The sequence below is a fragment of the Oreochromis aureus genome, linkage group 20 (genome assembly GCF_013358895.1).
Source record: "Oreochromis aureus strain Israel breed Guangdong linkage group 20, ZZ_aureus, whole genome shotgun sequence".
Taxonomy (NCBI): Eukaryota; Metazoa; Chordata; class Actinopteri; order Cichliformes; family Cichlidae; genus Oreochromis; species Oreochromis aureus.
The window spans coordinates 20239949-20252916 of NC_052961.1; the positions used below are offsets into that span (position 1 = coordinate 20239949).

Consider the following 12968-nt stretch of genomic DNA (forward strand, 5'->3'; position numbering starts at 1 on the left):
ACAATGAAAGGAACAGAGAGGGTTAGGAAAACCAAGCAGTGCTGAGGGAATCAGGGCTGTGTTAGAAATCAATGTGCAGAAACGTAACAAAGCATTCAAGAAACAGCGTACATTCAGGTGACACACCTGTACTCTCCGAAAGTTTCATCCTTCATGGGCCGAGCTTCCGAGTCCATCGGGCCCTCCTCTTTATCTTTCACTGAGAATGTGACAGATTTCATTATCAGGCAAATTTTAATCTTGTTTCTATCTTGTTTCTATCTAAAGTCTCAAATCTCAACAGTGAAGTTTTATTAAAAAGCAAGATAACATCAAGGATGATTAGGTGGAGCAAAAAAGCTGGACTATCTGTAGATATTATCAGTTTATCTGTATTATAGTTTTAAGTTCTCACTGATTTTCTAAAAATATAACAGCCAACTAGAATGGCGGTAGGTATCATCAGATTTATTATTTGGTTTGTCTTCACTTCTCTCTCATGTGAAAATTGCTAAAAGTCTGTTTTTTCAGTCAGACATGGACCATTATTTTACTTTTTTTTGTCTTTTTCACAAAGAGCCAGAGATTATTCCTTACTATCACAGCAAGGAAGTGTAAGCTTAGAGGTCTGTCTCACGTTTGACATGACAGCTGCATGAGAAAGCAGGTTGAGTGAAATGGGACAGTTATTTACAGTTGGAACCACTGAAAGTTAATCAAACTGTTTGGGATTGATTTAAAAGAACATGCAGTATTCTCCCCAGTCAATATAATATATTTACTGTGGTGCAGTAAGCCAGTAAGTGTTTCGCTTCTTTTTCTACAGCAGCGTCAGACAGCTTTATGGCTCCAGACTGGCCAGCATTGCCCACACAAAGCTTGTGTGGACTTTTTAAAAAGGGAGAATGTCTGCTTGTCAAGCTTCAGTTTAATAGCTCTCCTAATATTAAACACTTATCAGGGTAGGTCACACTGACCTGAGTACTTTCCCCCTTTACTCCTCTTAATGAAGCAGAGGATGAGCAGGATCAGCAACAACAGCCCAATGGCGCTCACAACGCCAATGAACCAGCCCTGTGTTGCAAAGCTTGGCTGCATCTCTGTTACTCCTTAAGAGAGGAAAAAAGAAGGTGGTAGAAAAAGGAGTTAGAGTTTTTTTGGTAACAGGAAGCAGGAATGAAATACACGGCAAATGGAAAGTATGAAACAGATAGGGAGACCAAGATAAAAGAAGGAGTAGAATCTAGAGCAAAGGAGACAGATCATTATGCATTCTGACAGGCTGGCATTTCACCAGGGAACCAAAGAATACAGCAAAATACAGCAAACAAACACAAGTAATGGATCATTTCATATGGCTAACCAAGCTCTCTTTTCACAAAAGTCTTTGAAAGCACTTCACAGGCAGAGAAAGAACTGCAAGACACTCTCTGTAGGATCAGGCTTTATATTTTTAGCTGCGGGAAACCCAGAGGAGAGAGCAGTAGGGATAAAAGGAAAGAGGATGAATGAAGGCTCATAGTACCTGTTCCTTCTGTCTTGATATCAGTGTTGAAGAAGACTGTGTTGTTGTAGATAAATTGGAAAGAATATTGGGAGCCAGGAGTCAAGCCCTGGAGCTGGTAGAAAGACTGAGAGGAGTTCACCTTCTCTGTCGCCTTCCATTTATTGCCATCTGCAGAAGCACAACATGAAACCTGTGTCTCTTTCTTTTCTTGTTCAGGATTGTGTAGCTACTCCCACAAGGTAATAATCCTTTTAAAAGGTTGAATGCAAAGACGCGTAACTTATGCACAGATAAGTGTGAATATTATACCGTTCTTGTTGCTGTATTGGATCTGGAAGCCAACATTCCTGCGTCTCTTTTCAGGTACCCAGCTAAAGTTAACTGCGTTTTCCCCCACAGACAGGCTGATGTCCATAGGAACTACTGTAATGCATTCAGACAAGTGCAAATCAAATTTTTGTTTCATTTATTAGCTTTTACATATTAAAAGACTGAATCGGCTTTATACCTCCATCCAGCATAGTGGCACCCTTCATCGTTATAGGTACTCCATCCCCAGCAGCAGTCCGCCCCCTGAGGTAGAAACGGTAGTCGCTCTTATGGTCCAGGTTCTTCAGGGTGATGTGGGTGACTGTGGGGTCATCTATTGTCTCCACCTGCATGGGGCTGTCATCACTCTCTGTAACTGACCACAGCAGTGCCAAAAAACCATTTAATCACTTTTTGGTTGTCAACACATGTATGGATAATGTATTGTTCATGGTGACAAGTAACTGACTGATAAGCTCATTAGGATGATTTCCTTTTGACATTTTTAGCACTATTGATTTCACTGGAGATGCATTGCTCGTTTTTCCAATGCCTGATTGCAGCATAGTAGAACTTCCAACTTGAAGGATTTTACTCAATGTTCACTTTGCTGGCAAGGTTGAAATAGACACATGCTCACTCTGTTGGTACTGCAGCAGATATCCAATAAGCACTCCATTGGGCTGGCCAGGAGGTGTCCAGTGGAGGGTCATTTCTGTCTCTGATGGGCTGTCTAGGGTCAGGGTCAAGGGAGGACCAGGGACTAGCAAAAATACAAAAAATGCATGATGATAATGCACTTAGTAATATCTATCATCACATCACTCTGTCATCACCCCTTGCTACCGGTCTCATTTCTTTTTTCTTTATACCTATAGTTCTCCCTCTCCTTTTGCCATGTTTCTTGACCTCTTATTTTTATCATCTTCAATAAAACATCTTTAACCACTTTGTCATCACTTCTCCCTTTTCTAGCCTTATTCTAGCCCCTTCAACCCATTTATTCTCACCTCCCTCTGGAGTCTCAAAGGGCAGCGCCTCAGAGAAGGGTCCTTCTCCCTTTATGTTGTATACAGTCACCTTAAGGGTGTAGTTGGAGAACGGCCTCAGATCACTGATCACTTTCTTCTTCTCGTTGGGCTCCGTTTTCACCACCACAGTGCTTTCTAACTCTTGTGCCCTGCGGCCTCGGTGGTGGCTCCTATGCACTTTCCTGGTATAGTGGATCTGGCAAAAGAGGACATCACAAATGAGGATTTATTTTTTTATTTATATTTGGAAAATTACAGTTTATCTCAATTGCTCAGACACATTTCTTTGAACAGTTTTGAAGTTACTGAATCTGAAGATGAATCTCCCAAAACAGCTCAAAATGTTTTCCGTTTGGCAGGATAACAAATTATAAGTCACCACAGTGGATTATCTCCCTCCCTCTCATCGTATCCTTACCACCCTCTTCATGCCCTTCTTCACCTCATCCTTGATGGTCTTCCTCTTTTTTTCCTGCCTGGCAGCTTTATTTAATAAATCCTCCCCTTTCTCTGCACATGTCCTCACTATCTCAGTCTTTCCTCTCTAACTTTGTCTCCAAACCTGAGCCGTTGCTCTGATGTTCTCATTTCTAACCCTGCACGTCCTGATTGCTCCTAACCTAATTATTTTTGTTAGAAGGACAGTTTCCAAATCATCCATCATAGCAGGTCTCACTACCATCTTGTAGACCTTCCCTTTCACACTTGCTGCTATCCTTGTGTCACAAATTACCCCGACACTCCACCCTGCCTGCACTCTCTTCTTCCCTCTCATGTGCTCTGTCCGTTGCTTTGGATGGTTGGCCACAGGTATTGAAACTTCTTCTCCTTGCTTCACCACCACACATCCTTATTCCTCTCTAACATTGTTGCAGTCAGTTTTTTTTAAATATTATCCAGTACTCATACTCATGGCTTACACCAACAGATTTGGACATTTATATGGAGTATTCTGCATGGATGATTTACATGCCAACATATTTTGGAGGCTAAAACTATCTGGATGATAGAAATAATAAATAAAATAATTAAATCTCAAAACACACAAAGCTGGGATGAGACATTTGTTTAGGTGTTCTGAAACATTTGAAAGGCCTAACAAAGAAAACTAAATGCTCTTCATGATGCTCTTCATCATTTCGACAGGTTTAGCTCTCATTCAGTAACTGAGCCAAGCAAATGAGGGAAACTGTAACATTTTTTGCATTTATATTTACATTTATATTATGACTCTGTTGATGTTCCCATTTGGTTCTCTAAGACTTTAAAAACAGGGATGGAGCATTTACTAGAACATGAATCATAAAAGACCAAAATAAAAGGAAAGTTAAGGAGTATTTCTAGAGTGTGAGATATATTTTGAGGGGGAGAAAGGGCTTTACAACCTTGAAACTACAAAGTACCCTGACGCCGCTAAGCTACGATCTGTCTGCCTCCACTTTAAAACCACTCATGTATTATTCATGCATACGTCAGGCCAAACAACAGATGAGATACTGGGGCAGTACCTTGTATCCCAGCAGGTGTCCTCTGACCGTCTCTTTGTCTATAGGTGCCCAGGTCACTTTGATTGTAGTGCTGTTTATTATTTCAACACCCACATCCATTGGGGCCTCTAAAGGAACTGAGCGCCAACGACAGACAGGAAGGAGACGGGTTAGAATGCCAAGTAGAAGTAATCCCAGGAAAAGAAAAGTGTGCTGCTGAAAAAGTAATAGTTTTTAAAAAAATATAGTACCATCTTCTCCTGAGTAGCCTATGACTGGGTCTGGCTCAGGTCCCCTCCCTATCTCATTGAGAGCCTGAACTTTAATCTCATACGCAGAGAAGTTCCCAACATTGTCAACACGGAATGGCGGCTCTGTTACATTTTTCTCATGCCAGTCAGGCCCACCTCCCACTGCTTGTCTCCACTGCACACAGTACTTGAAGCCAGGTCCGTGGACCTCGGTATTGTCCATTTTCTGTAAAGATGGGAACAGCAGCCAAATAAGACCATTTCTCAAAGATTATCAGTAACCGCTTTGACAAAATGATGCATTCGGGTAAGAGATATACCTTCCAGGTGATGACCAGAGTGTTCGGTTCAATGGACTCACTCTTGACATCTTTAGGGTTATTATCTGGAGCTTGGATTAGCAAACAAGATGGTTTAGTGTTGTTTGGGATTGACAGTTCATAAACATATAGCTACAGATCCCTGGCTTTTACCTTCAGCAGGTGTGTTGTATATTCCAGATGGTTTGCTGGGGTCGCTCTTGCCCACGTCATTGATGGCGATGACCCGGAAACGGTAGGACATGAAGGGCCACAGGGAGAGAACGGCCCGTTCTTTGTTTTCCCTAACTCTGGCCAGCATTTTCCAGACGCTCTCATTCGAACTTTGGTCCTCAAACTCTACCACATACTCTACGACAAAAGTCAAGGAATGATGGAGAAAGGACGTTATCCCAAGGAAGTAATGGAAACATAACTAAACACTCAACACTCATAAAGCTGCATTTGTGTCTGTCTTTATCCCGTCTTTCTCGACTCACCCCGAACCGACCATGGCAGATGGCTGCCCCCCCCCTGAACATAGTTCTGCCAGAGGTTTCTTCCTGCTAAAAGGGGAGTTTTTCCTCCCGACTGTCGCCGAAGAGCTTGCTCATAGGGTGTCACCTGATTGTTGGGGTTTTCTCTGTTTTCTTTCTTTACCTTACAATATAAGCACCCTGAGGCAACTGTTGTTGTGATTTGGCGCTACATGAATACAACTGAACTGAATTTATTGTATAGCTATAAGGATAGCTATAAGCTTTTCTAAGCGATTTGAGCACTCAAACTGTGTGCGTGTCTGTATTCTTGTGTTTTTTTGTCATTGTTGTAGAGACAGTCTGTTTACACAGTCACAGGTTGTCATGTTATGTGTCCCGCTTCCCGCACACCCCAAATGATGCCACGCTTGCCTAAAACTAACAGTGTGTTTCTAGCACTAAGAACATATCTAATATGGCAGATCTCCTGCTGTGTGCTTCATGTGAGAAAGAGCAACTGTGGACAATGTCCTGACCTAATTCTTCCATTTTCCCTATTTCTATGTCTAATCCAATACTCTGAAGTAGGAGAAAGACAGCTTTGTCTGTGCATGTCTGTACGATTGTGTTGTGGGGGTTTTGCAGTCATGAGGATGTGTCCTCCTTGTGGTGACAGAGATAGCCTTAATATGTAGTTTTTAAGGTTAGGTGAAGTATAAGGTTTTGTACATGTCAGTGCTTAAAAGTGTGCAACTATATGTGTTTGTACTGCACCTGTCACTGGGCCGTTGTGGTCGTCTCCAGGAGTCCAGCTGAGGGTGACAGTACGATCCTTAGGATCAGAGATCTGTAGGAGGATAGGAGGGTCTGGACGATCTGGTAGGGGACAACAATATTATTACTAGCATGACTACCTATGCACTACATGCACAATAAAGGTTTTAAATGAGTTTATAAGTTATAAGTGAGTTTAATACTACAGAATGATTTTTAGGCCTGTTGTTTACAGGGTTTGGACATTTGTCAGTTTGTGGTCATATGTGGTCAGTGGTCTTACCCCATAAGGTGAGGGTACCCCTGGCTTCTGCTACATCCAGTTTTGTGATGATCTCACAGGTGTACACTCCCTCATCATCTGGCTGCACATCAGCTATTTTGAGATCCGGTCCATCCATTGTATACCTGAGGAAATACAGTCATCGTCATCATCATCATGAATTACAATTTATTATCATCATCCTTCCCCTTTATCCTTCATTCCCCACCCCAATAAGCAAATTGCTCACAAGCATAATCATCCTTTTATGATTTCCAAAGTTATCCTCTTTATTTTCAGATATAAAAATGTCTCACTTTTTATCATTGTTGGAATCAGCCAGCTTCTGGTTGTTCTTTCTCCACTGAATGAAAGGAGGGTCGAGTCTGGGGTCAGCGAGGTTCAGGCAGGTGAAAATGGCTCTCTCTCCAGCCTGGACCTTCAGAGCCTGTGGGGGTGACAGTATCACTGTCCTATCTGCGGAAGAAAGCAAACGATACAATGCTGAGACAAGCTGCAGGAGGTACAAGTAATAAATAAAGTTGCCAAGAGTTACTATGTCTCTAAGCATGTGAGTGTCACTGACTGAATATTTCCAGCTCAGCACTGATTGACAAATTGGAATTTGGCACAGTGCAGGTGTAGATCCCGTCATCGCTGTGGGTGACATTAGCGATCTCGAGCCACCCATTGCTGAGAGGGTTAACTCTGTGATCTGCTAGAAGGAAGGAGCTGTCGTTGTTTCTTTCCCTGTGAAACGCAGACACACACACACACACAAACACACAGACACATCAATTTAAAAACCAACACACACATCAGAAATTTGGCGGGTGAAGTTTTTTCAGCAACTGCAGCGGCTGATAAATTGAATAACTTAAATGCTACTTTTCCTGTTTTACTACAAGGAGCAAAGCCTGATTGGATATTTGCCACACTGACAGAATTCACAGTCACAGCCCAGATGTAACAACACTTAGCTGTTAATTTATGCATATGAAGACCTACCCACGCAATAATATCACCTTTTTAAAATGTATTAATAGGAAAATCTGCCAGTAAGCGCTGGAATATGCAATACCGCCTCACCATATCACTTTTGGTTTAGGAGAGCCAAAGGTCTCACACTCCAGTAAAGCCTTCTGGCCCTCTGTATACGCATATGTATTCCCATCATCGGTAAGGATCTGGGGAGGCAGCTCTGAAACATCACACAAAGACAAATGAGATACACAGAGAACAAACTCTAAATTCAGTTAAACAAACAGCACGTAACAACTAGCACTCACCGATGACATAAACATTGGTGTTTGTGAGGATGGTTCCATGTTTGTTGGAGGCCCGACACTGATAGATGGCAGTGTCTCCAAAGTTCACATCCTCCAGGATCAGAGATCCGCTTGCTGTCAGAGTACGCCTAGGGTCCTTATCAACTCCTGTTAAAGAGTACACCCTGTCAGTACATCTTAAGTGCCGGGAGATGTGTAGTGGCGCATGTTAAGGTGTGTGCACTGACCTGAGATGGGGACCCCGTTGATGGTCCAGCTGATGATAGGAGAGGGAATGCCATCTGCCTGACAGTCTAATCTGACTGTCTCACCTGGGGCATATAGCTGACTGACTGGCTCCTTGATCCAATAAGGTGCAGCTGCAAGTGACAGAATATATCAGTCCTGAACAGTACAAGCAAAATACTATAAGACTGAAGTTCTACTACCTACAAATCAACAAAGGCAAAAAAAATGAAGCAAGTGATCACAACACTGCTCTTTGTCCATAATTAAATTCAAATTGACCTTGAAAAAAGGTCATGGAGGGAGCTTTACAACACACTTTGTTTTATATAAAACCCTATGACATCACAAAGATGCAATAGACTTTTGCAAAATCACACACCGCATGAATATATCTTAAAATCGCAAGATTTTACAACTTAGAGAAGCCAAAGACTTCTTCAAATTCTGCTTCAAACATATGGTTTAAAATAATTAAATACACCATTTTAGTATGTAATGGTTCAAGGTAATAGGGCAAAGCTCAGGACCACATGAATTAGGAAAAAGCTTTAGTTTCCATCTCCAAACTTTTCAAGTAATATATCAGTCATTGTCTTAGCTCTTTAAAACATTAATTTTTAATATCCATTATATGACTTCACAATGACACAAAAAGATTAATACACTAAATTTCCATATTACCAATGCTGACATCAGCATAAAACCTGAATGTTTTAGCCCTTGCCCTTCGGGGACAGTTGCACACTCTGAGTGCCCTTGTTTATTATTAATTCTGGTTTGGGGGATTATTTTTTTAGCTTTTTAGTTAATAATATTGATGCTTTCAGTTTTTGAATTTCTTGTGCAAAGTGTATGTGTGTTGTTGTGTGTCCAACTCTGTGTTATCGTTTCCTGGTTTATAATCTGTAACGTTTTTTTCTCTGCAGCTTGTGTTAGTCTCATTTTCTCAATTAATTTCAGTTTTCTTCTCAAAATGAAACAATTCTTCCTTGGAAAGCATGAAAAGTGAATCCTCCACACTAAAGACTAAAGAGACTAAACTGTTCAAAAGCCATAATCTCTGGTGGCACGGGTGTACATAACTATAATTAGCACATCTGTGAAGGTACCATCAATGCTCAGCGATATAAAAAGTTTTGTGGGACATATGCTGCCACCCAAACAACATCCTCCCCAGAGAAAGCATTTGGCGATATAAGGCCAAACCACATAACAACAGTCTCTGTGTCATGTCTGCAGTCTGGACCTGGCAGGCATTGCAAACATTTGGCGCATCATTAATTAGTCAGGAGTTGGAAAACGTTTTTGTAATTTGCTCAGACTAATTGGTCTCCTCAGTGCCCAAGAGTTTACAGAGTGTTGTTAAAAGAAGAGGCGATATAGCGTAGTGGTAAACTTCTTTTGAAACATGAAAAAAGCACATTTTTGCAAGCAGCTGTGTTACATTGTTATAGATTTTTTTTAAATGAGGTTGCACTTTAAAATGAGCCCCATTAGTTTCAACATGGAAGTTTACAAAGCAGAGCTATTCTTATGAAAGACACTGGGGAGCTGAGGAAATGGCAGGATCTGGTGTTTCTGCAGTTTGATAGTGTAGTGTGAACCACAAGACATCTCTGCTTCTGTGGCATCTCTTGTGACTGATGTTATTTTTAACAGGCTCTCACAAACAACCCAAATTTATGGCAGTTCCAAAAAAAGTTAGTGAGGGAGGTCTCTGTCTATGCAGCTACCCACAGAAAAACACAGAAAATATTCTAATGGTCAGCAAACCACATCATATATATTGAGATTAAAATATCAACCTAGAAATATGTAATGGAAAATAATAGCATGCTGTGTATTTTTTCACTATCTCTCAAGATATATATATGTGTGTGTATGTGTGTGTGAGGGAATGAGGGTGTAATAGGGAAAAGCAAGAGATATACCTTCCACAGTCAACATGTAAATGTGTTTGGTGTTCCCTTGGGAGTTCTCAGCTATACACTGGTATTCACCCCCGTCACTTTCCGAGATATTAGTGAAGCGCAAGCGGCGGTCAAACATATCTTTGGTGGTCCGAGTTTCTGACAGCTCGCCATCCCTCCTCATCCAGGACACTTCTGGAGTTGGACTAGAAAGGACGACATGTATGGAGGGATTAAAGAGAAGAGAGAAAAATAATGAGAGGACATAGAGCAAAGCAAGCAGGCAGAGAGAGAAAGAGAAATGCCGGAAGGAATGATGAGGACCATTAAGACAAGATGTCAGCAGGAAGCAGAGTTGGCAGGAAGAAGCGAAAGACATAATGGAATAATGCGTAGGGTGGGGGTGGATGGATGAGAGACAGGTAAGATTGAAGGCTTAAGTTTTCTGATTAAAGGGGTTGGAAGCACACACATGTGCAGGCTGACACACTCACAGGCCTTCGACGATGCACTCTAGCTCTAGTGTCTGTCCCCTCAGGGCGTGGTACGTGCTGTGATGTCCAGTAGGTCTCATCATTTGGGGCCTTCTGTTCCGCAGCACCGAGTTGGCTGGACAAAGAGAGGAGGAACCACAAAGAGAAACACTCATACATATGCATGGGTAATTTTTTTAGATTGCTCTGCTGCTGACACAGCAACCACTTTAAAGACTCTGAGGAACACAAGTAGAGATGCAGGGCGTGGATTCTTGTTGATAGACTTTAGCTTTCTAACAAAACACCATCATCTAGACTCTCTACACACACAGAGGTCTCATGTTAACATGTGCTCATCTTTCTGACCTCTAGTTGGGTCGCACTTGCTGGCAGCCACATCGCAGTGTGAGCTGAATCTCATTACAATATGGGCTGAGCAGAGGAAGACCCCCTGCTGGCTCAGTGGGACCTACTGGATTTGGTCACTGCTTCGGTCAGCACAACATGCCACCACATGGTGATGTGTAGTTTAATTATGTGGCCTCAACTAATATACTGCACATGGCATTTAAATATAGCAGATATATCCTTAAGAATGAAAGAAGTTAGATTTTAAGAGGTGTATGAATGTAAAGTGGTTATTTTTCAAAACAGCTCCATAACTGAATGACTTTAACAACCATGATACACGCTTGGAGAATAATTTAAACTCCTGTTTAAAGTTCCGAGTGTATCAATAGTTGTAGGATTCATGGAACGCTGGTACAGATAAGCCAGATTTCCAGACATTAGGCCAGACTGACTGGGATCCTCTGATTTATTAAAAATCTAGCACCACAATGAGACTCACATTTACTGTTCTGAAAGACATGTTTCAACCACAGAGAAGCCATTGAATAGATGATGATCAATTGTTGTTTTGTTGTTTCTGATCCTGTTTCAGACACAATCAGAAAATCAACAATGTGAACTAAATTGCCTTGAATTTTCTAATTCCTTAAGACCTTGAAATTTTTTTTTGGTTTAAATTTTGAATAAAGCTGTTGTTAACTGGAACCCACCCTTAATTCAGGTTAGATCAGCTTAATCTGAGTCAGATGAGTTTAGATAATCTTCAACAAAACTCACAGGGGTTGACTTTCAGAGAGGTGGGCTCTTTTGCCAGAATCGTGCGTGTTGCCAGGTACTGGACATTGCACGTGTAGTCATCCCTGCTGTCCGAACTTTCCAGATTGGCAAAGTACAGATTGCCGTCCTTCCCCACCATCACCCGCTTACTAAGCTCGATATGACGTAACCCTGAAAGAAGGGAAAGAAGAAGTGAGAAAAATGTTGACAAAATGATTGAAACTGCTTAAAAGAATTAGAAATAATTACAATAACAGAGGGGTGTATTAACAGCAGAATATAGATTGGGCAGGAGATACAGATGCAACAGGATGAGAGGAACTGAAAAATGTAGATCCTGCATGGATTGTAAAAAAAAGCACTAGAGAAAAAATGTTGCAGAAATACAGCATATTGCAAAAGAGAGAAATTTTGATAATATTGATGCAGAAGTAAATTGCTAACTAGCTTTCTCTGAAGTGGTAAATGGACAACAAAATCTTGGAGACAGGAAGCATGTAATGGAAGCAGAGAGATGGAAAGATAATGTACTCACTTAAGTCCATCCAGTGAATGATAGGCTCCATAGAACTTTGTGGGGGGTTACACTTCAGAATAAAACTTTTTCCCTCGTCAGCCGTCTCATCAACCTTTTTATCTTTCTGCTGGGAGGGGGGAACTTAAAGGGAGGCAAGACAGAGAAAAGGTCTTTGTAAAAATGTAGGTGATGGACGAGCTCATATAGACGTTCAACAAGACAATCTTACACGAGCCATCGCGAACAACGAATACAGTGCGGGTCAATCACACTGCAAAGGCAAAATCAGCTTTACTGTACATGTGTAAAACAATATTATATTCCAGGAAATACTGTAATTTTATATGAGCTGGTCCTAGTGATAAAGTTCTCACAGGTTTAGGTTGTAATTATAAGTATGAGTATGTATGAGGATCACTTGAATGTATGAATTTATCTTCATGTCAACATGTAATTTTTGAGGTTGTCAACTTTGTCCGTAAAACTGTGCTATGTCTTTAACATGTAATAATGTTGCAACAACAACAAACATAAACATTACTTTACTATATTTGATTATTTATAAGTACTATGTATACCAGGCATATGATATTGCTGCAGGTAAGAGGATGAGTTATGCTTCAGGCTTGTGAGGCGAGTTTTGTGCAGCGTGTTTCAGGCTGTAGTGTCCGTAGTAGTAAATGACACACTGTTCATCATATGGTTTATATGCAACACAGTGAGATGCATAAATTAGAAACATTTTTGTTTTGTAAGTTGTACTCAGTTATATGTCAGATGCATTCTTTTAATAATAAAAAATACTTGATTTTAAATGTTGGTTTTTAAAAATACATCATATTAAAATAACATATAAACTAATATGTAGTAAACTTTCTCTTATTAGAGTGTCCCTGTTTTCAATGAAACTTTACATATTTGATGTGAAACATGATCATCTTTTCCATTTTCCCAGGATAATGTGCTCCTTATCTGTGTGTGAAAATAAAGAAATTTGCCAAATTGGTAAAAACAAAACAAGTTTACAGGTGGAAGCAGTTGG

The 12968-nt window shown here is 40.8% G+C and overlaps 1 protein-coding gene across 4 annotated transcripts in view; it reads right to left on the bottom strand.

Annotated features, from left to right (window-relative positions):
- The window catches only part of l1cama (L1 cell adhesion molecule, paralog a), a 44736-nt gene that overhangs the window by 3274 nt on the left and 28494 nt on the right, over positions 1 to 12968 (bottom strand). For all 4 annotated transcript variants that reach the window (XM_039604623.1, XM_031746936.2, XM_039604622.1 and 1 more), the window contains 22 exons: positions 11945 to 12067; positions 11410 to 11580; positions 10300 to 10414; positions 9827 to 10011; positions 7895 to 8026; positions 7668 to 7814; positions 7468 to 7579; positions 6965 to 7128; positions 6696 to 6855; positions 6400 to 6524; positions 6117 to 6218; positions 5038 to 5235; positions 4885 to 4955; positions 4565 to 4790; positions 4335 to 4450; positions 2806 to 3022; positions 2436 to 2558; positions 1995 to 2171; positions 1796 to 1909; positions 1505 to 1654; positions 957 to 1088; positions 127 to 199 (listed from right to left, as the gene is read on the bottom strand). In XM_039604623.1, the coding sequence (XP_039460557.1) occupies positions 127 to 199; positions 957 to 1088; positions 1505 to 1654; positions 1796 to 1909; positions 1995 to 2171; positions 2436 to 2558; positions 2806 to 3022; positions 4335 to 4450; positions 4565 to 4790; positions 4885 to 4955; positions 5038 to 5235; positions 6117 to 6218; positions 6400 to 6524; positions 6696 to 6855; positions 6965 to 7128; positions 7468 to 7579; positions 7668 to 7814; positions 7895 to 8026; positions 9827 to 10011; positions 10300 to 10414; positions 11410 to 11580; positions 11945 to 12067 (3133 nt within the window). The remainder of the gene's footprint in view (positions 1 to 126; positions 200 to 956; positions 1089 to 1504; positions 1655 to 1795; positions 1910 to 1994; positions 2172 to 2435; positions 2559 to 2805; positions 3023 to 4334; positions 4451 to 4564; positions 4791 to 4884; positions 4956 to 5037; positions 5236 to 6116; positions 6219 to 6399; positions 6525 to 6695; positions 6856 to 6964; positions 7129 to 7467; positions 7580 to 7667; positions 7815 to 7894; positions 8027 to 9826; positions 10012 to 10299; positions 10415 to 11409; positions 11581 to 11944; positions 12068 to 12968) is intronic.